A 27,142-nucleotide genomic window follows, 5' to 3' on the forward strand; every position below is an offset into this window, starting at 1 on the left:
ATTCAAGCAAGCTACAACTTGCATTAATACAGCTAGATGTATCCCATGAACTACATCCTTTCCATGGTTTTTGTTTGTTGTGCTTTAAGGGATCATTTGATGAACATAGGATTTGCGCAGACATTTGTGGTCAGCTAAGCATCTCTCACGTTAAAAAAACTGCGCAGCATATTACAGGGCTGCCCTTTCAACATATTCCATGTCAATTTGATACAGCTGTTACTCGTTCCTCATTCCTTTTTTTTAGTTTGAGTAGCTGACATTAACATTGCCTGGTGCCAGTAAACAAGGACGGATTATTTAATGGGAAAAATAAATCAGCAACTTGATTTCCATTTTCACTGTTTAGACACGATTTGGAAGGGCATCAAGTTGCAGCAACAACAAACACATCTGCATACTTTTTTGTTTATCACTACGTGTCTAGCTGTGATGTGGGTTCAGAATTCCACTCCGGAGATGTGAGCACAAAATCCAGGCCGACTTTCCAGTGCAATATGCAGAGCTGTAGTATCAGAAATGACAACATTTCGACAGATGTTGAACTGAAACCAATTTTGCCATCTTAGATGAGCGCAAAAGATTCCATGGCAATATTTTGATGTGTCAGAATTATCTCCAGTGTCCTGACCAATTTTAACACCGAACCAACATCATTAAAACTAATAATCTTGTCATTATAGGATTATTGTTTGTAGGGTTTGGTTGCAAGTACAAATTGATTTAATTTCCTGTAATGTACTTTGGGATATTCTGAGATTATGAAAGATCCTATATTGATGCATGTCTTTCTTTCTTTAAGGCTTCTTGCAGTGGCATGAATTTGTTTTGTCCTAGAGTCATGTCTTTCAAATGAGACCTTAAACTGAGGCTCTGTTTTACTCCTTCATGTTAATGATAAAGATCATGTGGAGCAAGAGGAAGGAGTTCTTTAAATGTCCTGTTCAATCTTTCCTTAATCAACTAATTTCCTGGTTTGACAATATGTTCTTTGCAAAACGGCAACAATGTTCATGTACACAACCAGAGTCATGGTAATTTATTGTATTTGCAATGCATTAGCTTGCATTAAGAGTAAGGTGTTCTATCAATGCAAGTTGTTGTTTTTCTTAGATTTCTGAAATTGTAAGATGTTTATGCAATTGCCAGAGGAAAGAAGGTGTTCTGATTATATTAGACTCTGAGCATGTCATTTTGTTTACTCCTTTCTTTTATTGAGGTGGTCATAGATGCAAGATGGCTTACACATTGCTGTCAGCTAAGGCTGTTTGCTAGAGTTGCTTGACACACGTTATTCCACTAAAAGACTGGAATACTTATTATTCCAAGTCCAATTCTTGGGCCAAAAGTTGCATTATTGAGGGTCATGCAACAGAAATGTGGCTATGGTATGAGGTGGAGCTAAGCGAATGCATTCTGCCAGGAAATTTTATTCCAGGAAATAAAATTACAGGTGTTTCTTAGACATGTATATGTTGGAGGCACCAACCCTAGGCACGAAGGCCTCAACACAAGGTTAGACCATGATCCAACCATTGACAACAGAAAAGTCAAGACATATAATCATTTCATTTGGTTTTCTATGTTTTGATAAGAGAGAGGCACAAAAATCTTTACTTTCACTAAAGATACTGATTACTTGGCTCAGAGATATTCATGATCTTAATTTAAGCTGAAAATTCTTCACCCTAGCTAGGAACATGTAATAAATATAAAACCAGTGGAAGCCTAAACTTATCCTGCAGATTTCTTGGCAATTTCAGTCATAATGAAAAATGTCATGTTGTCTGACATGGTTAATTTTTAATTATCCATCAGACCTCGTAGAATAGAAATACAAGAACAAATGTTTTTCTGGTCATGAGAGGCATGAGATGCCATAGGGTATAGGCAAATGTCTTTGTGGTAGTTTCCCTACCTCTGAGCTAGGTGACCTGGGTTCAAGTCCCGTCTGCTCCAGAGTGGTGTAATAACGTTCCTAAACAGGTTAAAAATCCATTGGTGAAAGGACATGAGGTTGGTTGGAAGGGGTTAGGGGAATGTATTATTAGATGAGAGGCAGAGGGCCTTACATGTTTTATTGTAACTGGGATGAAGCCCCACAGCACTATAGTCTTTTAAACAACCTCCCTCAGCACCCAGCAGCCCCTGTGGCCTCCTTGGACCTCTTTACTGGGTCAGCTGACCAGACTGCAGCCCACATCCCTACAGTAGGTATCCTATTTTTGTTGGAACTTTCTCCTGGGTCAAGGTGGGAATTTTCCGACTCTGCTGCCCACCCCTAGTGGGGAAGTCCAGTCTGTAGAATCTCACAGAGTCATGATTTTCTTCTGTACCTGCTTGTGACTTTCTGATTGATTTAGAGAGCTTGTTTTGGAAGTCCAAATGCCCAAATTTGCAAAGAAACATCTGTGAAGGTGCTAGGCATTTCTAGCATTCTCTGACCAGGCCAGGAAGAGGCCAGGCATAAATCGTGGAAAGACAGTGTGATAACCTGAGAAAATCCCACCCACCCACTTCTTCGAACATCCCTGCCTCACCAGTGGCAGGGTTTGCAGATCTGGCATTGGACTGTTTAGTTACCTCAGTATTTCCTAGCATTAAATAGATAAGGAAACCATATTGAAGATGCTAGCAGATGGACCCATTTTAATTCAGTAAGTGTGTATCGTCCTGTAAATACACAGCCCTGAAATGGTTTTTGATTTCATCTTTAGAACATATCTTACAGAGAATCACTTTCTTGCTTTTGATTCTAGGTCTCATCACCACCACAGTGCATAAGCTGGACCGTGAAAAGAGAGATGAACACAACCTAGAGGTGAGTAGAATGAGGCCATCAGGTTAGCTGTCAATACACAATGACATCATGGCAGCCATAGGCATCATATTCGTCAGAGGTAAGACAATGGTCAGGCTGAAAAGAAATTGCTCAGTCTCTATAAAAGGAACAGAAGCAACATTTTTAAAAAGAACTTGTCTGAAAATCTAAAAGATAAACTATTTCTTCCATGAGGAAATGTCGAAAATCTTATCTTAGTATCCCTACAGCGTGGAAACAGGCCCTTCGGTCCAACAAGTCCACACTGACCCTCAGAGCATCCTGCCCAGACCCGTCCCCCTAATCTACATATCCCTGAACATTACAGGCAATTTAGCATGGCCAATCCACCTAGCCTGCACATCTATGGATTGTGGGAGGAAACCAGAGCACCTGGAGGAAACCCACACAGACGGAGGGAGAACATTGCAAACTCCATATAGAGAGTCACCTAAGGGTGGAATTGAACCCAGGTCCCTGGTGCTGTGAGGCAGCAGTGCTAACCACTGAGCCACCATGCCGCAAAGCACCATCAAAGGACTGACTAGGTTCAGACTATTGAGATCAATGTGCTATGGATTTCTATGCTCCGATCATTCTCCTTCCAGTTTGGTGTGTATTTCTGCTAGAGCAGGATTTTTCCTGGTTACCCTAATTATTCCTTTCACCATTACCCATTTATCTTCCCCAAGCCCATATCCATGACAGAATCAAGTTTCCACAGCCCCATTACCAGCCCCTATAAAACTGTTGTGCAGTCAAAAAGTGAACTGGTGGAGATTACTGCAGCATGCCTTGGAGGTTTCTCATAGCAAGAGAAAGAAATAACCTGCTGTTTCTCTCTGACATTTTCACTCTGTTAGTATTTCTATTATCAACAAGACTTCTGCTCGTTAGCACTTCCACACACACCTACATCTTTTTATTTTCTGCTCTTTGCTTCATTCTGCACATCTGTGCACACTGAGCATGATGACTAATAGGTGACCTCAATATTCCGGAGTGCAAAGGGCTACACCACGTTTTTTACATTCACCTCTTGCCAAACATTGGCCCTCATGTGGGTAGGCACAGATTGCCCTGGTGGAACTGGCCCACAATTGAGAAGTTGGCAGTTCATAAAAGAGAAAGCAGAGTGCTTTCTGTCTTCCCTGTCAGTCGGGAAAGCAGGCAGGAGGCCTAAGCTTATTTTCCTGAATTGGGAGTGGACGAAAACTTGTCGGATCCGTTATCCCATTAGAAAAGAGGGTTAATTTTTGGGCATCCTTAATTTGATAGATTCCAGCTGGATACTTTAATATGTTTACTTATTTTGTCTTACTTGCATACATAGTCTCACATTTTAAACACTCGCACTCAGAAACAGTATTGTGCCACCACCTATAGTTTTACACTGGTGTGATTCACTGATGAAACAGTTGCTATCAGGGAGTTCTGGGAATTTGAAGTGCAATTTCCCATCTTTTGCACCTAAACATTTCATGTGGGCAGTACGGCATCAAGAAATCACCTCACTACTGAAGACTTGAAAGCAATCATTTTCATTTCATGGCCAACACTGGTCCCATGCGAACACTTAACAGTCATATCAAATCCATCTATGTGTCATTTTAACATGTGAGAGATGAGTTGAACTTTAAAGATACGTCACCATTCCTGTACATCACTTAGCTGAGATGCACATAAAATGGCTGTGGTTCTGGACATTGAATAGAAATGGTTACTTGTGTCTCACTAATGTTAGCGAAAGTATATATGCCCTTTCTGTTTCTTCGCAGGTGACTGTTAGTGATAATGGTGTTCCTCCAAGACAGTCCACAGCAAAGATAGTGGTAGAAATTTTGGATGAAAATGATAATGCTCCAAGGTTCCCAGAAATCCTGTATAACGTTAGACTGCTGGAACGCAACAGCTCCACAGAGCCTCAGCCCATTTACAGGGTGATCGCCTCTGATCATGATGCTGGCTCAAATGCAGATGTCACCTACAGCATTGAGGACAGCCCTGAGGAAGGAAAATTCAAAATTCACCCAAAATCTGGGATGGTATCATCTACGTGGACATTCACAGCAGGGGACTATGACATTTTAACGGTGAGTAGGAATGGGCCTTTTAACTTTTCACTCTTTTCATCGGATGAAGTAGTTTAAGACTTTTGGGTAGATGGAACTGAAGATTCTAAAAGAAGTGAACTGTTGGGGTGAATCCCTCATCTGTTGCTAAAATCCTTCTCAGTTCCTTGCTCCTTGATACTTCAGCATAGTCCTGGCTGACTTTCCATTTTATGATCTCTAGAATTTTGAGGCCATTCAAAACTCATGTTTCTGTGTTAGCTTGTGCCACATCATCAGTCCCAATTAAGTAACCCTTCAATTTTAAAATTCTCATAGTTGTTTTCAAATCTTTCCATATATTTGTAATCTATTCCAGCCCCACAACCATTTGAAATAGCTGTGCTCCTCCAGTTTTGTCTTCTTGAGCTTAGCCTCCTTGTCTGACATCCAGAACAGGATGAGTAGAAATTTCATTCAATGTCCAATCTAGTTTTATAATTCTCCTGTGAATCATCTTACATTAAAGTGCAATGAGAAAGCAAATTCTCCTTTCTCTTACCTTTAGACATGAATTTTTATTTTTCTTACCCAGAGATAGCTCTCATTATCATTGTCCTTAGCCTGGGACAAGTCTCATTCTCTATTATCTCATAGTTATGTAAATCTGGAAAATAGAAGTTGTTTAGTTACCATGAAATTAGGTCCAATTCTGTATTCTGTCAGCTCTTGGGTAGAATTGATTTGGTTCTGTCTTCTCATGCAGTAGTTGTTGGTGTAGTTAGGGATCAGTTCTGTGACAATGATCAAACACAATGACAAATTAAACATAGTTGAGAGAGGTGATAGTGAGGTAGAATGCTAATGGTGCTATCAATGCCAATGTCAGCGTCAGCCAATACATTAACACCAAGAAGCAGCACAGTCATAGAATTATAGAAATTTGCACCATTGAAGGAGGCCATTCAGTTCATCATCCCTGTGCCTCTTCTTTTAAAGTACTGTGGTACTTAGTTACACACCCTGACTTTTTGTTTGTCATCCTCTTTATTCCACATCCTCACGTACTCCTCCAACATCCTTTTAAAAAGTGAATAGTGCAGATGCATGCAGCTGGGGATGACCATGGGGAATGTTTTCAGAAACAGAAAGAGAAACCATTGCACAAGGATTCACTATTACAGAAGATTGGAAGTAGATATTGGAGCAGGCTACTCCTGTAAAAACAGGCCATTCAGCCCAACTACATCTATTTGCCTCAAAGATATTTTCCTCAAACTGTTCCTTGCAGTCACAAGTTTCACATTCCATCCATACTTTGTGAAAAAGTCCTGCTGCATAACTTATTAGATTTATTAATAGTTACCTTTCATGTAATATTTCTGTGTCTACTCTATTAACCAGTTTATATTTTTAAGGCTGTCTATTGTCACATCTTGTCCTTTCCTTAAGAAAAGAGAGCTCTCAGAAAAAGCGTTGAAATTGGTACAGAATAAACATTTGTAAAGTTAAGCTACCAAATCTTGGAAAGCATAATGAATGTAAATCACCCAATCATTAAAAGGGTATTGTCTGCATGAAAAAGGCAGCCAGCCCTGTTTAATTTGAGAAAGGAGAAACACCAGAAGGACCCTTGAATCATAATTATATGTGCAGTTGATGCCATAGTGTGCTGTATTGTCTGTTTGAAAGTGAATACACTAAGCTTTGCCCATTTTTTGAAACTGTTCAATACTCTAAACAACATTTAAAGAAAGGCACAAACAAAGATGTGTTTAATTACAGCTTCTAAGAAGACAGAATCCATTAAATTGAAATAAAACTTGATTACAGAGAAACAAGAAAGGTGTGCTGGGATTATTGTTTAAACATGTTTATGTATAGAAGGCAAATATATTGTTGACTTTTAATTAAGAACAATAGAAGCTTTAATAATATTGCTGAACCCTCAGGATCTTGAAAGAATTTTTGCCAACAGTGGCTTTGTTCGAGAGTAGATGATAGCTCAGTTTCACCTGGTAGTCTATTAACTGAGGTAGTTACAAAAACGTTTACAGTCCAGAAACTGGCCATTCAACCCACTGACCCAACATTATTTGTGTTTCATAAGAGCCTACTCTTATCCCATTTTACCTGACCTTGTCAGAGTAACTTTCTATTCCTTTATCCCCCATATTCATTCAATAACTCTTTAAATGCACCGAGCAAGTTTGCCTCAACTACCCTATATGTTAGCAAGTCCCACTTTCAAATCGCCAATGGGAGTTCCTGAGCTCCAGATTTGATTGCTTAATGACACTGTCCTAATGGTTTTTGGTTTTGGATCTTCCCACAAGAGGAAAGGTTTTCTCTACATCTACAAGACAAATGCCTTCAAAATTAAAAAATAAACTCTGACATCAGTTTTGTCACCTTTCAGTCTTCTTTTTTCAAAAAAAGAAAGCCCCAGCCTGTCTAATCTACATAGAACTGCTTAGCTTCGCTAAATCGTTTTGCATCTTCCCCAGTGTCCTCCATTTTGCAGTATGTAGACCAGAACTCCGCACAACATTAGATGCATCAGTCCTGGATGACACTGCAGCTGATTGACACTAAGTACAAAAGCTCTTATGCATCTCACGCACCAAGCAAATAAACACCACCACGCCTGCAATATAGGCACTTAATCCAACAGACCAAATACAATCTGTATTGTAAATTTACAATGTAATGGTTCCTTCATTCTGATATTGCTGCACTTACAGTGCTTCAAGTTGTTTATCATCTTTGCCTGTATGTAGAACTTATGGCTGTACTTTTCTGAGTTTACTGGCAATAGGTTAGGAAGTTGGAAGGCTGGCCTAATGACATGGTGAGACGCTGATAGGGGATGCCTGACAACTTCCAGCCGTCATGCCATTTTACCAGCAATCGGAAAAGTGACAGAGAAAATTGTCCTTCCTTTGGAAGCTTATTTAAGAGGCCAATAAAGCGGGACTACTGCCTGATGGCTTAGTAGCAAACATTGTGAGTGGGGTGGGTGGGACTGTGTCTTCTTTTAGTGTGCTCTATGATGTTTGGAGGTAGTGCAGGTGGTAATGGTTGCCCCAACTGATCTAATATGAATACTCACTGATCCTCACACCATGTTGCATGAGTTACCTGGGAGATTTATTGCCATTATCCTCTCTCTTGTTAGGGATCCTGCCTTGGGGGACAGGCCTCCATGCTTCATTGGATAACAGCCCTGGTGGCATCCACTTAATTGGTGGCTCCAGGCAAAATGCTGCTGCTCATTGATGCTGGGTCACTGCCCGCTTTCTGTCCCGTTGGCAGGACACCTGCATTTCCAGAAAATTCTGGCCTAAATTTCTAATCTGGGCCATTAATCCGGCATGATTTTAAAGCGGATAAAACAAGTTACTCCTTTGGCTGGGAGCCTATTTGCAGTATCTCTTGCTGCATATGAAAATTTTCTTCTGATCCTTAATCTTGTTTGACGCCGCGACCTATATTATAATCATCTTCCACATGCCCTTAAGGTTTGAAAGAATTTGCACTACAAACACTGTCAAGCATCTTTTCTATAGTGATAACAAGTTTGATTTTCCCTGTCCCCAGAAAAGGATCTGTGATGTCAAACGTAACGTGTATAGTTTAATATTTTGTTGGTTATCATTTTTCTTTAAATTTAAGAAACTCAAAATGAGGAAAAGGTTAATTATTTAGCAAAATGTGAGGATGCAAGAGGAAGGGAAAATGTTGGTGTATTTGAAGGCCAGGGGCACTAAAAGAGGAGAGGTTGAAGAAACAATAATTAAAACAGTATCATAATTAGAAAAAGACAAGTGGATTGTGAGGCAAATCATTGAGAATGGGGAATTGGAAATTAGAGAGTAAGTTGGCAGTGAACAGGACGAGGTGTGTACCAAATATTCTGTGTATGGGAACGTATACATAAACTCCATCTATTTTAATTATACTGGAGACAGATAACATATGTATTAATACTGAACCAATGATTTTGTGGTTGTTTGCAGCTTTAATTAAAGTCTAGTAGATAATGGACAATTTTATTTTCAGATTTAAGGGCAATGATTGCTTTAACAAACATCTATTAACTCTGAAGTGTACAGCTTACAAATTGTCACTGATTTGGTAGGGTGCAGAAATGCCAAGATACTAAATCTGTGTGCCATGCAATGGTGTAGTTAGTTTAGACAGCTTTTCTCTTAGATTATGACAGAGTTAGGTGAGATTTGAACTAAGTCCTTCTGGCCAAGAGGTAAGGGCACTACCACTGTGCCACAAGACTCCCACACAATGACATGTAGTGGCACTAATAATCCAACAAAGTCCTGACCTCTGCCTGATGATTAGCTTGGTGTCTCCCAATGAAAAGCAAGCAAATTGGCAAATGTAACCCCTAAAGTATGGATTTACTTAAACAAATACAGGCTTGTTTCTGCTGATGTGTTAAAAGGCTTTCTTGAGTGTTCATTATGGCCAATATAGGGCAAAGTGGTCTGGACTGTCATGGCACAGAAGTAGCCTGACTCTGTGCCTGAGTTCTGGATTTAAGTCCCACCTGACCCAAAGGTGTGACATGAAATGTCTGAATGGTTTGATTCAGTATGATTATTTTAGGGCAGTGTGGGCCACTTTGTGTTCTGGTGGGCCAGTTTCAGTTATTTTGTTCAGAAGTATGCCAATCCATTATAACGTAGTTGTACTCCATATAGTTTAATTTCCTACCACATCTCTTTCACCGCATGTAACAATTTGGGAATCTATGCTTTATTTGCACGCTGATGTAATGGGCTTCCTGCCTGGTGTCATTGAAATATAAGTATTTACTTTGCAACTACTTGTTAGAGAAGGTTTATTTGACATATTTAATCTGAAAATGACATCAGGCATAAGAGTGAATGTTCTTATTTTTCCCAATAGTTAATAGTGAATGCTTCATTGCTATATAATAGCTTGTAGAGTCCAGCTAATTCTTGCATACCTTCAGGGTTGACTTTATTAGACACAGAGATCAGCAGCAACATCAAAGCAGTGAAAGAATCTGTTTGATTTGGATATTTGATAGCAGCCAGCAGGTTTAAAAAAATTACTCACTGAAAGTGAAGTTGGTTTAAATTCCTTCTACAGATATGAGACAACCCCACTTTAATTGACAATGTGGCATCACAATCAAACCAAGGGTTTCTTCGGAGTGGCCCATGAACTGAAAATGTGTATATTTTTTATTCATTCATAAGACTATAAGACATAGGAGCAGAAATTAGGCCATTCGGCCCTTCGTGTCAGCTTCATCATTTAATCAAGGCTGATAAGTTTCTCAACTCCATTTTCTCGCTTTCTCCCTGAACCTGTTGATCTTATTGACATTAAAGAAGCTATCTATCTCCGTCTTAAATATACTCAATGGCCTGGCCTCCACCGCCTTCTGTGGCAATGAATTCCACATATTCAACACCCTGTGGCTGAAGAAGTTTCTCCTTATCTCCATTCTAAAGTGTCTTCTCTTTACTCTAAGGCTGTGCCCTCGGGTTCTAGTCTCTCCTACCAATGAAAATATCTTTCCAACATCCACTCTGACCAGGCCATTCAGTATTCTATTAATTTCATTTAGAGCACCCGTCATCCTTCTAAACTCCCATCGAGTATCAGCCAGGCTCCTCAAACGTTAAGCCTTTCATTCCTGGGACCATTCACGTGAACCTCCTCTGGACCCACTCCAGGGCCAGTACATCCTTCCTGAGATATGGGGCCCAAAATTGCTCACAATACTTTAAATGCGGTCTGACCAGAGCTTTATAAAGCCTCAGAAGTACATCCCTGCTTTTATATTCAAGTCCTCTCAAAATAAATGCCAACATTGTATTTGCCTTCCTAACTACCAACTCAACCTGCAAGTTTACCTGAAGGGAATCCTGGACTAGGACCCCCAAGTCCCTTTGCATTTCAGATTTCTGAAATTTCTCCCCATTTAGAAAATAGTCCACGCCTCTATTCTTCCTACCAAAGTGCATGACCTCACACTTTCCCACGTTGTACTCCATCTGCCACTTCTTTGCCCACTCTCCTAACCTGTCTAAATCCTTCTGCAGCCTCCCTGCATCCTCAATACAACCTGTCCCTCTACCTACCTTTGTATCATCTGCAAATTTAGCCAGAATGCTCTCAGTTCCTTCATCTAGTTCATTAATGTATAAAGTAAAAAGTTGTGGTCCTCACACTGATCCATGTGGAACACCACTCGTCACCAGCTACCATTCTGAGAAAGACCCTTTTAACCCCACTCTCTGCTTTCTACCAGACAGTCAATCTTCTACACCTTGCCTCTAACACCATAGGCCCTTATCTTACTCAGCAGCCTCCTGTGCGGTACCTTATCAAAGGCCTTCTTGAAGTCCAGATAGAGAACATCCATTGGCTCTCTTTTGTCTAACCTGCTCATTACTTCCTCAAAGAATTCTAACAGATTTGTCAGGCATGATCCCCGCCTTGATGAAACCATGCTGTCTTTGCCCTATTTTACCATGCACTTCCAAGTATTCAGAAATCTCATCCTTCACAATGAACACTAAAATCTTATCCACGACCAAGGTCAGGCTAATCAGCCTGTAATATCCCATCTTTTGCCTTACTCCCTTCTTAAACAGAGGGGTCACATTAGCAATTTTCCAGTCCTCTGGGACTCTCCCTGACTCCAGTGATTCCTGAAAGATCACCACAAACATCTCCACTATCTCTTCAGCTATCTCCTTCAGAACACCAGGGTGTAGTCCATCTAGCCCAGATGATTTATCCAACTTCGCACCTTCCAATTTTTCTAGCACCTTCTCCTTGGTGATGGTCACCATACTCTCCTCTGCCCCACAACTCCCTTGAATTTTTGGGATATTATTCATGTCTTCCACTGTAAAGACTGACGCAAAGTACTTGTTCTGTTCCTTCACCATTTCTTTGTTCCCCATTAATACTTCTCCAGCATCATTTTCCAGCAGCCCAATGTCAACTTTTGCCGCTGTTTTGCCCTTGCGATCTACTTTTATATTACGGGCTACCTTACCTCATATTTAATCTGTCCCTCCTTATTTCTTTTTTTTGTTGTCCTCTATTAGCCTTTGTAGGCTTTCCAGTCCTCTGGCTTCCCACTGCCCTTTGCCATATGATATGCTTTCTTTTTTGTTTTTATGTTGTCCCTGATTTCCCTTGTCAGCCATGGTTACAGTATCCTTCCTGTAGTATGCTTCTTTTCCTTAGGGATGAATTTTTGCTGAGTCTCCTGAATTAATCCCAGAAACTCCAGCCATTGCTGTTCCACTGTCTTTCCTGCTAGGCTCCTCTCCCAGTCAATTCTGCCCAGCTCCTCCCTCATGCCTCTGTTGTTGCCTTTATTTCCACCTTCTCCCTCTCAAATTGCAGGGTAAATTCTATCATATTATGGTTACTTCCTCCTAACGGTTCCTTCACATTAAGCTTCCTTATTAAGTCTGCCTCATTGCACAACACTAAATCCAGTATTGCTTGTTCCCTAGTGGGCTCCACCACAAGCTGCTCCAAAAAGCTGTCTCGTAGACATTCCACAAATTCCTTTTCTTGCTATCCACTACCAATCAGATTTTCCCAGTCCACCTGCATATTGAAATCCCCCATGATCACTGCAATGTTGCCTTTCTTCCGCACCTCTTCTATCTCCTGGTGTATCTTGTGCTGCATCTCCTGACTACTGTTTGAAGGCCTGTACATAACTCCCATTATGGTTTTTTTTTTACCTTTGAGATTTCTCAACTCTACCCACACAGATTCTACTTCATCTGATCCTGTTTCATTTCTTGCTATTGATTTAATTTCATTTCTAACTAATAAGGCAACCCCACCCCTTCCGTCCACCTGCCTATCTTTTTGATAGGATGTATACCCTTGGATATTTAGCTCCCAGTCCTGATCCCCTTGCAGCCATGTTTCCTTGACAACAAGGTGCAGAGCTGGATGAACACAGCAGGCCAAGCAGCATCATAGGAGCAGGAAGGCTGACGTTTCGGGCCTAGACCCTTCTAGCACGGCCAACTTATCTAACATGTTTGGACTGTGGGAGGAAATCAGAGCATCTGACGGAAACCCTACACAGATACCGGGAAAATGTGCAAACTCCACACAGGCAGACACCCAAGGCTGGAATTGAAACCTAGGACCCTGGCACTGTGAGGCAGCAGTGCTAACCACTGAGCCACTGTGCCACCCATTTGACCCAGCAACAATGACTAAACAGTAATACATTTCTTGGTAAGGATGGAAAATGCCTTAGAGAGGAATTTGCATTTGGTGGTGTTTCCATGTATCTTTTACCCTTGTCTTTCTAGATGGTAGTAGTTCTGGGTTTGGGAAGTGCTGTAGAGACCCAATGAATTTCTTGTAGATGATTCACATTGTTACTGCTGAGCATCAATTGAGGAGTGAATGTTTGTGAATGTGGTGCCAGTCAAGCGGGCTGCTTTGTCCTGGATGGTATCAATCTTCTTGACTGTTATTAAAGCTGCATCCATCCAGCCAAATGGGTGTATTCCACCACACACTTGACTTGTGCCTCATAGATATTGTACAAGCTTTTGGAATGAGGAGATGAGTTACACACCACAAGATTCTTCTTCTAAGCTGATCTACCAGACACGGTATTTACATAACTAGTACAGTTCATTTCTTGGTCAATGGCAACCTCCAAAATGTTGATAGTGGGGAACTCAGCGGTGGTAATTCTATTGAATGTCAAGAGGCATTGTTTAGATTACCTCTTGTTGGAGATACACATTGCCTGGTATTTGTATGGTCTGAATGTCACTTGCTACTTATAAGCCTAAACTGGATGTTGCACAGGAGTTGCGGTATTTGCACATGGTCTGCTTCAAGATCAGCGAACATCCCCACTTCTGATCTTATGATGGAGGGAAGGTCATTGATGAAGTAGCTGAAGATGGCTGGGCCTAGGACAACGTCCTGGAGAACTCCTGCAGAGACATCCTGGACTTGAGATGACTGATGTCCAACAACTTTGTTTGTGTTAGCTATGACTCTAGTCAGTGGAGAGGTTTCCCTGATTATCATTGACTCTTGTTTTTCCAAGTCTCCTTGGTACCATACTTAGAGAAGTATAACCATTGATTTCAAGGGCTGTCACTCTCACACTCTCCCCCACCTCTGAGTTCAGCTCTTTTGTCTGTGTTTGAATCAAAGCTGTAATGATGTCAGCAGAAGTGTGGCCATAGTGGAACCTAAACTGAGTATTGATGGACAGGTTATTGCTAAGCAAGTGCTACTTGATGGTACTGTGGATGAAATCTTCTGTCTATTAATGGATGATCAAGAGTAGGCTGATGTGGTGGTAATTGGCCAGTGTGGATTTTTCCTGCTTTTTTGTGTACGGAACATTCCGGGAACATTTTCAACATTCTTGGATAGACACCATTGCTGTTACACTGCACATGGCAATTTGAAATTTCTGAAGTCTTCAATACTATTGTTGGAATGCTATCAGGGTCTACAGCCTGAAATTTGCAGTATCCTGTGGTTTCAGTCATTTCTTAACATCGCGTGGAATGAAATAAATTTGCTGAACACTGGCTTCTGGCATGAGACAGGATCAATAAACGATCTCAGAGTAAAAGATCCTCTCGGAAACAGTGATCATAACATGGAAGAATCATTCAGTTTGAAAGTGAGAACCTTGGGTCAGGAAAAAACTGTGCAAAACATTAATAAGGATAATTACTTGCAATTGAGGGCAGAGTTGGCTAGAGTGAGCTGGGAAAGGGGCTTAGCAGAAGAGACGTTTATGAAACATTGAGCGGCATTTAAGAAAATAGGTTGTGGCTCATAACAAAGGTATGGCCCAGTGATGAAGAGAATAAACCAATGGTAGTTAACCAAGGAAGTTAAGGCTACTATCAAATTGAAAGAAAAAATATAGGATCTGCCAAAGATTTGTGGTAAACCAAAGGATGGGAAAGTTTTAAAAGCCAACAAAAGACAACCCCTTATGCCCTTAGAGAGCATAGACCCCTTAGAGGATGAAATGGGGGGAAATAATAATGGAGAGCCAGGAAATGGCTTAGAAGTTGAATAAATACCTTGCATCAGTCTTCAAGGCAGAAGGTACTTCCAGAGGTAATAAATAGTCAAGGGAAAAAGGTTTGGAAATAAATGCAATAACTATCACTGGAGAAAGATCATGTGGGAAACAATTAGAGCTAAATATTGATAATTCCCCTGGACCTTGTTGATTGCATCTTAGGATTTTAAAGGATGTAACTGCAGAGAAACTGGGTGGATTGGTAGTAATCTTCCAAGAATCTTAGCTTTGATTGAAGTCCCAGTGGGTGGAAAACAGCCAAAGGAGTGCCCTTACACCTGCCTGGATACTTTTGAAAGAACTGTGGTTGATTTCTGAAAAGGTTTCTCTTTAGAAAGAGATGTCATTCTGTCATGCAGACTCTGTAGTTACTTTTAGTGAATCTGTTTGAAAATGCTATCTCGCAGAGTTTTGTACAGATCAAACTTAAGTTGGCTGCTATGTTCGATGAATGATTGTCCCACAGAGTAAATTCAGTTATGTTGGAATTCCCTGTGAAGAATTCTCCCATTCTCTTGCTTGTCCCAGAAGTTTTAAATTTTCACACTTTCATGGACCCATTGTAGTGTCAGAGAATCTTAAATGGTTCCCTTTGTAGTTGATGTTGGGATGTCATTTTAGCATGTATGCCTTTGGCTGGTAGTGAGTTGTGACTGAACCAAATGGCCCTGGCAGCCATTTTTATGTGCTATGTCTATTATTTAAAGCAAAACTAGCCTCCTTTATAAAAATATAGTATTATAATTTACTTGTGACAGTGGAGAATTCTGTTGTCTCCTGTCGGATGTGCCCCAAATCCCATTTTAAATTCTCACTATCAATAGGCCTAGGATCATATTTACAGGATTCCAATTGAAGGAACCACAGTTTTGAGAAATTTTCACATAATGTTTACTTGTATTGTAAGGATACCTAATGACAAAACATTATTCCAGTGCCTGATGAGAGTGTACTGGTCCACGTGGCTGCAAGTTACCATGGTGTTCAAGAAAAAGGTGCTGTATAATGTTGTACTGTGACTGTAAAGTAGATACATAGCAGGAATAAGACAAGGACAGCTAGACCCAGTGATCACAGTGTGAGACTATGAGTCTGTGCAATACATTTCATTGTTGAAATTCATTGTATGGCACCATGGGCCTAGAATTACTTTTGAAATCCAAACAAGTAAACTCTGTAATCTGTCCTTTCAGATCTGCGCTTCAGACAATGGGAGTCCACAGAAATCAGCAACTGTCCGTCTACATATTGAATGGATTCAAAAGCCCCCACCATCCACGGAACCTCTGGCTTTTGATGAGCCTCACTTTAACTTTGCTGTCATGGAGACGGACCCAGTGAATCATATGGTTGGGGTGACCAGTACAGAACTCACTAAGAGCCAATTGTGGTTTGATATTATCGGTAAGACAATGATGTACTCTCCAAAGAAGAAGCATTTTTTATGATTTAGGATTATTTTTTGCCTCATACATTTTGTATTGAAACTGTTTCTAGTTAAAGCTGCTCATCGTTCTATAACATCCTGCAAAAGGATAACCAGTTTGTTTAAGTAACAACAGTTTGCCAGCTACAAGGAAGAGGACTATCTCCCTTCACAGGACTTTGTTTAAGGCTCAGCCAGATCAATGTGTGAATGTGCCTTAGCTGTCTTGGATGTGAGGTTAAATGTACCTGTAATTTGACAGTAAATGTACTAATTATATAATTTCATCCTAGAAGCTATGATTAAATTATATAACATAGAGGTACTTCGAATAGAAAGAATTTGCATTTTCTGCAGCACTCTTCAAGTAGGGACGTGATTAGGACTATAATAGGTCCAGTAAGAAGTTCTACCATTTCCTGTCTGACTCGAGGTGGACAGTTCTTGGATTCGTAGAGACCTTTTAAGACCAAATACTCACAGAGCTATAGCATACCTTAGCCTGAGCGGGAAGTTTCTACCTATACCCCTCAATTATCCCTAGATTCAGTGCAACTTTGGAATGATTCCAAGGAGTGACATTGCAGACAATTTAAAAATAATGATGGACTGTAAGAAGGATCCCGGAAGATGTCATCCAAGTTGATGATACGGCTGCTGAAATTAGCCTCAGTGTCCTGAATGTAAGAGTGGAAGAATAAGCCATGAGTTCCTGCTAGAAATGTTTAGCTTAATATTAGTGGAGGACAACATTTTGTTTGGCTTTGACGTTCCCATAAACTAACTAATCTGCAGACATCATTGTTGAAGGCCACACATGCAAACTGGCTTGTACAAGGTTGCCAGGATCAGTAGGATCATAACCAGATAGCACAAATGGTGTTAAACTTTGTACAGCAGTGTCCTTCAGAAGCTTGTGTAAATGTGACAGTTCTTATATCTATTGTTGAAAAAGACCATTAGTTTCTTTCAAGGAAATAACCTGTATAAGTGTTATTTGCATCTTTCCAAGTAACACAAAATTATACAGAATATAACTTTTCTACTGTCACGTATTATGTTGCATTTCCCTCATCTTTAACTATGCTGTCCTGTTTTAATGCTACGTGTAAATATTCACACTGAATTACACATTGCTAAATCCAGATCTTTGTATAAATTATGGATTACAAAAGTCCCAGCACTAATCTTTGTAGAACACCACATTCCTCCAGTCAGAATGACTATGATTAAAGTTTACTCTCTGACTTCTATATAAAATGAATTTGCTAGCCATTTAGCTATTTTTCCTGATTCCTCATGCCCTAACCTTTTGTTAAAAGCCTACCATGTGGTACATTATTGAAAGTAGGAACATGAGCAAACTTCTTTCACAGACGGAGCATCTGCAGATAAACATCTTACACGTTACAATGGATTGAAACTTTCTGGTTATGTTTAAGCAACCATTCGGATTGTTTGGTTAAGGTTGTTGTGAAATTCTTCAGTCAAGTTTGTTTCTTTTCTGAATTAGATATAGTTTAGCTGCAGTTGTCCTGAGATTTGTTTTTTTTCTGAGAACATGTTTTTTTCATAGCGTGCTATTCGTGAATATGTTGTCCAGGTAATGCCAGATTATGAACACTGATTAGACGAGTGCAAGTACTGCATTCAGTCAAGGGCGCCAGATCTTAGTAAAAATATATTGGCCATGGTTGATACTTCTACAGACAAAATGAAAATATGACACGTTCTTCCCACAAAATCTGTTACTTCAGGGTTAGTTGAAAATTCATAGGCAACATATTTTCGTTAAGCACATGTATTAAGAGGTAGCAAACCAAGGTGGGAAGATGGAGTTTAAGACACAGATCAGGATCTGAATAAATGGCAGAAAAGTCTTGAGAGGCTTTACAGCCTACCCTTATTCCTCAGTTTCTGAGTTAGGTCATCAATATACATGTGAAGGATGTTTAATATAAAGCCAACAAAAATTGCATTTCGAGGCACAATTGCAGCTGATCACTTGACCAGATTGGAGCATTCACACAGATGCAAGGAAAGCTGATCTGTTGCCTTATTGAAGTTTTGGTGGAGTAATGAAATCCCTTCAATGGAAACAATGTTCTCATGTTAAAACAGAAGACTTGAGAATTAAAATATCCTTTGAAGACTGTCTTCACGACCAATGCTCAGTAACAGCAGTGTGTACCATCTAAAGATCTTGAAATTCACCAAGACTCAAGAGACTTTCCAAATCTATGACCAATAACATCTAGAAGGACAATAGTAGTAGATAATTGGGAACACCACCAGCTGCAAATTCCCATTCAAGTATTTTATCCTGGTTTAAAATATGTCATCATTCCTTAACTGTCACTGGGTCAAAATCCTGAACTCCCTCCCTTATAGCATTGTAGATGTACCTACACCAAATGAACTGCAGTGGTTCAAGTAGGCAGCTCACCACATCCTCTAAAGTGTGACTATGGATTTAAACAATAAATGCTGACGCAGTCAGCAAAGCCCGCATCCCCAAATTAATAAAATCAAATTCTGGAAACAGCCAGTGAGGAGTCCCCCTGAGTTCAGATAATCATGATGCTCTCCTCCATGCAGTTTTGACAGCAATTAATTTCAAACTTCTTGCTAATATTGTTAAACATCAGCCCTGTTTATATGATGAAGGTATAAGGACACAAGTGACATAATCTTGTGCATATTATGGGGTGGGGATCAGTTAGCTCAGTTGATTGGGTGGCTAGAGTGTGATACGAATGGCACCAATGATACAGGTTCAATCCCTTGTACTTGTACTGAGTCAGTTCCAAATTTCAGCTTTCTGCTGCCAGTGTGTCCAAATAACTATGACCATTGTAGTGATTCCCTCAATTATCTCTCCACTTTTTGCCTGTCATTTCTTCAGGCAATTTAAGATAATTGACAAAAAATCCCCCTACACCTGCAGAGGTTTTTAAAGCAGAAAATGATATCAATTTGGATGGTCCTGCCTGAAAGAGTGGTAAAAGCAGATTTACTCGTAGCTTTCAAAAGGCATTTGGATATTCACTTCCTAAAGTGTAATATGCAGAGCTATGGGGAAAGAACAGGAGGGGCCGGATGTCCCCTATGATTCAAATTCACTGATTAGTGGAGCTGTGAAGCTGTCATTCTCCATATGGGAACTTACAGAAGCAGGCATTGGCTAAGAGTGTAAACATTGTAAGAGAAAAAGAGTATCAAAGCCAAGCCTGATCTTGTCTGCAGTGAATAATCACTAATGCAAGCCTTCCAGCAGAGGTTACAGGATAGCAATGAAGAGCAGGAGCCCAGGCTGACTTTTGTTGTTTTCTAATCCAGCATGCTGAGGCCAGTTGAAGCATCTCTGCATGAACTGCAGAGTGCACCAAAAGCCTTCCTGGTCTGTATGATCCTGTTCCAACTTAGCAACACACTTACCAAATCAGTCAGCAGAGGCACCAGACTCTCTGTCTGCACAGTATTGAATGGTTGTGTCTCTGTGTGGGTGAAGATGCTTCACACAATCAGGAAACAGAGGCACAAATTGTGTGCAAGATGTAAAGTGAGCAGTGATGTATCTGTTCAGTTCACAGAAATGACAATCCATGTGCAGTAGATAGAAGAGCATTTGCTGTGGGCCTAGAGTATTTCATTACTTCCTCGCAAAGTCATTCAATTCATGTTGTTACCATCTGGGGATCTGGCAGGACCTCTATTCCTACCGAGTAATCCATCTGCTCATCACACTACGTTCCTTCACTTGGCCTTTAATGTAATAAATCCACTGTTGCTCAGAGTTTCCATTTACATGTCATTTTATTATGTCATTAGCTAATCATGTAACTGGGAAAACTGTGTTTTCCCTGCTGCTTTCTGAAAAAGTGTTATAGTTTTTGACAATCCTGTATGTCCCAAATGAAAATAACACTTTCACAAATGTGTTTAACTCCATGTTACTGGCTGTGTTTTTGTAGTGTATATACCAGTCATTTCTGTGACACTGCTAAGATCAAAGAAGTGGCTAATTTGTGGGCAGTATTATAGAAAGGATGAGTTACTGTCATTTCAATTGCATACTGCATTTAAACTAAAACTCATTTGTAAGTGTAAGTTTGGAAAGCACATGCCTTGTCAGCAACTTGATCATTGTTTGCTCTGTACTTATGTTCTGAAAAGGCTGACTTGATATTTCATATTAAGTATAAAAATATTTTTGAGAGAGGTTTCCTTGACTGACATCGAATCTGGAACAAATATTTTTGAGGCTCACATATTCATGTCTTCTTATTCTCTTATCAGGTGGGAATGACAATGAGGAGTTTGAAATAGAGAAGAACAGTGGTACCATCACCATTGCCAAGCCATTAAATGCCAGTCAAACATCAAATTACAATTTAACAGTACAAATGACAAATGGAACAAATGCTGCCACAACACAGGTATAAGCGTTGAATAGATATCAATATGTGCATTGTGCACTGTTTATTTTGAAACTGTCCTATTGTACCAGTTTGTGTACCAGTAACACAGGCTGGAGCCTGCTGGAGGTATTCCATGACTCTCTGTTGAAGATCATCGCAGTCCTGATTTATTGGAATCTAGAATGCAATTACAATACTCCTCCACTCATTTGGTGTTATACTTAACTTGACCTGTCTCTACTCAGTCACTGACAGTGGAGATGCAGTTTAACAAAAGTGAATTAATAGCTGACTGCTGAGGGAGGTTGCAGTAGATTGGAAACTGCTGATGAATGACCATTGCATTTGAGGAAGGGACAAGATGCACAAGATCAGAAAACCAGCAATAAGTGGTCGGTGTTGTTACTCTTAGTGTTACACCTTAAAGTGTAATATCTTTTGTTTAAGAGTAAGTCAGCATTATACATTACTCTTTATTATGTAGGTAAACAGATAAAATTAATTTACTAACCATCATCATGACTGTGGCTCAGAACGCACAGTACTTTGGAAATGTCTAACTTGTAATTTCAAAATACGTGTTTAAAAGAGGGCTGATGTAGCCATTAATACCTAAGGATGTAAATTAAGTGACTGGAGAGACAGACTCACAAGATGTCATACCTATAGATGCAAAGGAAGCTTCAAACAATAGCCCTTAAAAGTGGGGAAGAGGCAAATTAAAACAGACTGCATGTGATCTCTTGTGATTACAAAGTTAATGAGGAGTAGGTGAAACCTTGCTCAACAGCAAGCCTCCCTCTATGGATTATGTTCCAAACTGTGGACATTTTTTGTGCTTTTCCCTTTGAAAAAAAAGGACAGTGATTAAAAGTCAATTTTAACTCTACTGGAGTGTGCTAGTGGAACTGAACATTCTTATGTGTGCCAGTGTAGAGTGTTACTGTTTTGTGAAGATCACACTAGAAAATTACCCACAAGTTGCCCCTCTCTCGCTTTACAGTGCTGCACAGGGACGATGAGGCAACCATGGCTGACTAGGCAAGTCAGGGATAACATAAAAGCAAAAGAGAAAGCACATAATGTGCCAGAGGGCAGTGGGAAACCAGAGGATTGGGAAGCTCACAAAAACCAATAGAGGGCAACAAAAAAAAATAAGGAGGGAGAAGATTAAATATGAGGGTAAGCGGGCCAGAAATATAAAGGAGGACTGTAAGAGTTTCTTTAGACATATAAAGGGCAAAAGAGAGGCAAAAGTGGACATTGGACTGCTGGAAAATGACGGTAGAGAGATAGTAGTGGGGAACAGGGAAATGGCGGAGGAACTGAATGATTACTTTGCGTCAGTCATCACAGTGGAAGACACGAGTAATATTCCAAGAATTCAATAGAGTCAGGGGTAGAGCTGAATATAGTGGCCATCACCAAGGAGAAGGTGCTAGAAAAACTGATTGGCCTGAAGGTGGATAAATCACTAACACCAGATGGACTACACCCCAGAGTTTTTAAGGAGATAGCCGAAGAGATAGAGGATGCATTAGTGGTGATCTTTCAGGAATCGCTACAGTCAGGGAGGTTTCCAGAGGATTGGAAAATTGCTAACATGACTCCCCAGTTTAAAAAGGGAGTAAGGCAAAAGACTGAAAATTACAGGCCGATTAGCCTAACTTCGGTCATGGGTAGGATTTTAGAGTCCATTGTGAAGGATGAGATTTCTGAATATTTGGAAGCACATGGTAAAATAGGGCAAAGTCAACATGGCTTCATCAAGGGAACGTCATGCATGACAAATCTGTTAAAATTCTTTGAGGAAGTAACGAGCAGGTTAGACCAAGGAGAGCCAACGGATGTTATCTACATGGACTTCCAGAAGGCCTTTGATAAGGTACCACACAGGAGGCTGCTGAGCTAGATAAGGGCCCATGGTGTTAGAGACAAGGTACTAGCATGGATAGAAGATTGGCTGTCTGGCAGAAAGCAGAGAGTGGGGTTAAAAGGGTCTTTCTCAGGATGGCAGCCGGTGACTAGTGGTGTTCCAACAAAAGGCTGGGACCACAACTTTTTACTTTATACATTAATTATCTAGATGAAGGAACTGTGGGCATTCTGGCTAAGTTTGCAGATGATACAAAGATAGGTAGAGGGACAGGTAGTATTGAGGAGGTGGGGAGGCTGCAGAAGGATTTGGACAGGTTAGGAGAGTGGGCAAAGAAGTGGCAGATGGAGTACAACGTGGGAAAGTGTGAGGTCATGCACTTTGGTAAGAAGAATAAAAGCATGGACTATTTTCTAGATGGAGAGAAAATTCAGAAGTCTGAAGTGCCAAGAGACTTGGGAGTTCTAGTCCAGGATTCTGTCAAGGTAAACTTGCAGGTTGAGTCAGTAGTGAGGAAGGCAAATGTAATTTTTGCCATTTATTTTGAGAGGACGTGAATAAAAGCAGGGATGTACTTTTGAAGCTCTGTAGATCTCTGTTCAGGCTACATTTGGAGTATTGTGCGCAGTTTTGGGCCCCATATCTCGGGAAAGATTTACTGGCCCTTGAGCGAGTTCAGAGGAGGTTTACGAGAATGATCCCAGGAATGAAAAGCTTAACATATGAGGAACGTTTGAGGACTTTGGGTCTTTACTCAACGGAGTTTAGAAGGATGAGGGTGGGGATCTAATTGAAACTTACAGAATAGTGAATGGCCTAGACAGAGTGGATGTTAGGAAGATGTTTCCATTGGTAGGAGAGACTAGGACCTGAGGGCACAGCCTTAGAGTAAAGGGAAGATGTTTTAGAACGGAGATAAGGGGAAATTTCTTCAGCCAGAGAGTGGTGAATCTATGGAATTCACTGCCACAGAATGCCGTGGAGGCCAGGTTATTGAATATATTTAAGACTGAGATAGATAGGTTTTTGATTATCAAGGGGATCAAGGGTTACGGGGAGAAAGCGGGAGAATGGGGTTGAGAAACTTATTAGCCATGATTGAATGGCGGAGTAGACTCGATGGGCAGAATGGCCTGATTTCTGCTCCTATGCCTTATGTCTTATTTCATATAAAAATATAGATTGTAATGCTCTAATTGGTCAGTGATAGCTACTGATATATTCTATTCTGACTTGAGTGTGGTTTTGGCTTTGGCAAATCTGGATGACTCAGTTCCTCATTAGGCAGTACAGTCATCCATTGATTCACTGAGGATCTTATTCCTCATGGTCTTAATGGATCTCATCAAAAAAAATCATGTATTTTAAAAACTGGGTAATGGACAACCCCCAATGAGTAGATGTACTGTGTAATCCTGGGCTTTTCAGACTCTAGGGGGATTCTATTATAATCCTTGCTCTGTGCTCTTTCTGTCTGAGAAGTGGTGACAGTGAGGGTTTGGGGGTTATACCTATACCCTGATTGTTAGCGGGGGATTCAGATTGAGATTCCTCCAAACATTTACAATGTAGCAGTCTCTGCTGGAAATTACACATTTGTCCACAAACAGCGGAAGGTAGTTTAGACAATGATGGCCATCTTCCTGCCCACTGATTCTCAGTGTCCATGTTATAACAGGGATAATAAAACTTCAGCAATATGTTGCTTTTAGCACTTGATGGATTGTGGTGATAAACCCTACAAGGTGCATGGGAAAACTTTAATTAGTAGCTTCGTGGAGCTCGTTGAATGTAAGTTCCCTTGGCAACAGGCAATGGCCTGCTGGGATAGAACGCATTGCATCAGCCCTTTATAAAGCAGACTCCATGCAATGTGGAGGATCTCCTCATGGGCCTGCTCCTGGGCCTGGCCAGGCTGACAATAAACAGGTCCAGGCTGCAGTTTATGGAGGGGCTGATTTCTGTGGACTGCCTGCCCCTCTTCCATGGTTATGTCAGAGCCCGGGGGTCCATCAATGCTCTCGGTGTGTTTGGGGATAGGAGGGGGGGGGGGGGGGGAGGGGGTGTTGGAGTGCTTTATTTCCCCGTCCAATTCTATTTTGATTTAATGCCTACCCTTCCCCCTTCACCTTTTTCATGTAAGCATTGCCCTGATCAAGCTTGTTACTGGTTCAGTGGACACATGGGTGTTTTCCTGGTGGTGGACATATCGAATAAAAAATTGTTTGCACAATGGTGTCTTTACTGAGTCACTGCACTTGCGCACACACACAACACAGGTGCTGTGGGAAAATGTATGCACGACTAAGAAAAAAAATATAAAGCAGACCCAGGGATGGGTCTGCAGGACTGTCTGTCCCAGATCAGGACAAGCTAATGTACACCATGACAAGTGGCTCTATTTTGGTGTGCAAAAGGGTATAATATTCCTTTTCAGTTATGGAAACTGTATATCAGCATGAATCCCTGTTTCAGAACAGGATGTAAAAATACACAACAGTTCTACATAGCGCTACACAGAATCTGTAGCACTGAGACAAGCCATTCGATCCATACAGTCCATGCTGATTTTTATCTTCCCTTTAAAACTCTTCCATCCTTGCTCATATAACTCTATCAGCAAAACGTATTAATTCTATCTCTCTAATATGTTTATCTAGCTTCCTGTTAAATACAAATATAGTACTTGCCACAAACATTCCCTGTGGAAGTGAGTTCCACATTGTCATCACTGTCTCAATTCCTGATTTATTTTCCCAGAGGTGACAACAGCAACAGAGCAAAGGGGCAGGTGGAATCTCACCTACTTGACTATGCACTGGGAATCCACCAGATTGACATGTCCCATCAATGTGTAAAAGGAAGTAGACCAACGTATCTGAATAGGCGATGCATAAAATTAACTCCTTTATACATATAATGAAATACACTGGCTTAGACATTCTGTTGAATTTTAAATACCTCCTATTGCTGCCACTGCAACCTTGTAAGGCAGGTATCTGAGCACCCAGATTTCCTGCTGATAAATGGCAGCAAATAAATGCTGCCAAATGCAGGCTCATTATCTACTGATGCTTCATCCAGGGCCATTTCCTTGGCTGTTCTTTTTCCCAGTGGTATTGTTTTCCACTGTTAGGAACAGTGCGCAGAGGCAGGTCCCCAATACTACTTTAGACAGAATGTGAACCAAACCCAGGCTGTTCACAATCTAAGCGACATATTAGTCAACTGCACTAAGCAGGCCCCAGTGTATCATAGCAACAGTTAAATCTTAGTGTTGCCCAGTAGAAAGCCTTTAGTCCCTATGGCCCACCTGTTCACACTATTTCCTTTGAGCACTTCTAAATTATGATGGTTATCCTGTAATCTGTCTTGATGTGACTGTGTCTGCCTTTGCATCTCCTATCACTAATGGCAGTAAATCTCAGACTAGGTGAGTAGAGTGAGGGGAAAGGAAGGAGAGAATAGCTTCCTGAATGATTCCCCATTCTCCTTTCGAATTTATTTCTTGGAATTATTTCAATTCTAGAGGACAATCCTGCCCGCTACTTCTCTTGTCATAGTATACACTTCGTAAGCTTTGATGCTGCTTTTTCTCATCAGTTTTGCTTTTATTTATTAGGCGTACATCAGAGTGATTGACATGAATGAACACCGGCCGCAGTTTTTAGAGAATAAGTATGAGATATGGATTCCTGAAGACACTCCTCGCTCAACAGAGATCCTGCAGATCACTGCCCGAGACACAGATGGGAGAAGCAAACTGATATACACCATCCAAAGCAGTGTTGATGTTAACAGTCTACAGCTGTTTCATCTGGACCCTACCAGCGGCATGCTAATGATTACCAATGAGTTGGATTATGAATCGATGCATCTGCACACACTCACTATTATGGTAGGTAAACAGCACACCATATTCAATTCAATGTTTTAAAGGCTTCTGTAGAAAGTTTTCATATCCAGCTGGTACTTCTTTTGAGTGGACTTCACCACTGTTGGCAATTTCCTTGGGCCTTTCCTGACGGCTGGAACACCAAAGTTATGGAGATGGAGAAGATCCAAGGAAATTTGTGGCTGTCTCTCAGCATCAAGAACTCCAGTGGCAAGTAAGCATGGTTAAACATGAATGAAGTTCCTTCACTGTACCATCTCCTAAGGATGTGCCTTGACTTAATCCTATACACTTAGGGTATTTTTTTGTTTTCCATAGCCAGCCAGTTGTAATCTCATTAAATGGCATTGGCACTTAATTCCAGTTTATTCCTACTATCTATTTCATCAGGAAATTCGATTGACACTGCCCAAACTCACTGTCGAGAAGACTAATTAGCCAACTGAGGCAGTATCAGAGAGTATTCTAGTAAATTAGATGGAGCAGGCTTTGAACATTGGCGCATCATACTTAAACTGCTCTGGACTGTTGT

The 27,142-nt window shown here is 40.6% G+C and overlaps 1 protein-coding gene across 1 annotated transcript in view; it reads left to right on the top strand.

Annotated features, from left to right (window-relative positions):
• Positions 1–27,142, top strand: part of fat2 (FAT atypical cadherin 2) — a 101,217-nt gene that overhangs the window by 22,482 nt on the left and 51,593 nt on the right. The window contains exons 3-7 of the mRNA XM_020511574.2: positions 2,760–2,821; positions 4,600–4,914; positions 16,186–16,396; positions 20,718–20,857; positions 26,338–26,613. Coding sequence (XP_020367163.2) covers positions 2,760–2,821; positions 4,600–4,914; positions 16,186–16,396; positions 20,718–20,857; positions 26,338–26,613 — 1,004 coding nt within the window. The remainder of the gene's footprint in view (positions 1–2,759; positions 2,822–4,599; positions 4,915–16,185; positions 16,397–20,717; positions 20,858–26,337; positions 26,614–27,142) is intronic.

Source organism: Rhincodon typus, chromosome 12 (assembly GCF_021869965.1).
Source record: "Rhincodon typus isolate 14 chromosome 12, sRhiTyp1.1, whole genome shotgun sequence".
Lineage (NCBI taxonomy): Eukaryota > Metazoa > Chordata > Chondrichthyes > Orectolobiformes > Rhincodontidae > Rhincodon > Rhincodon typus.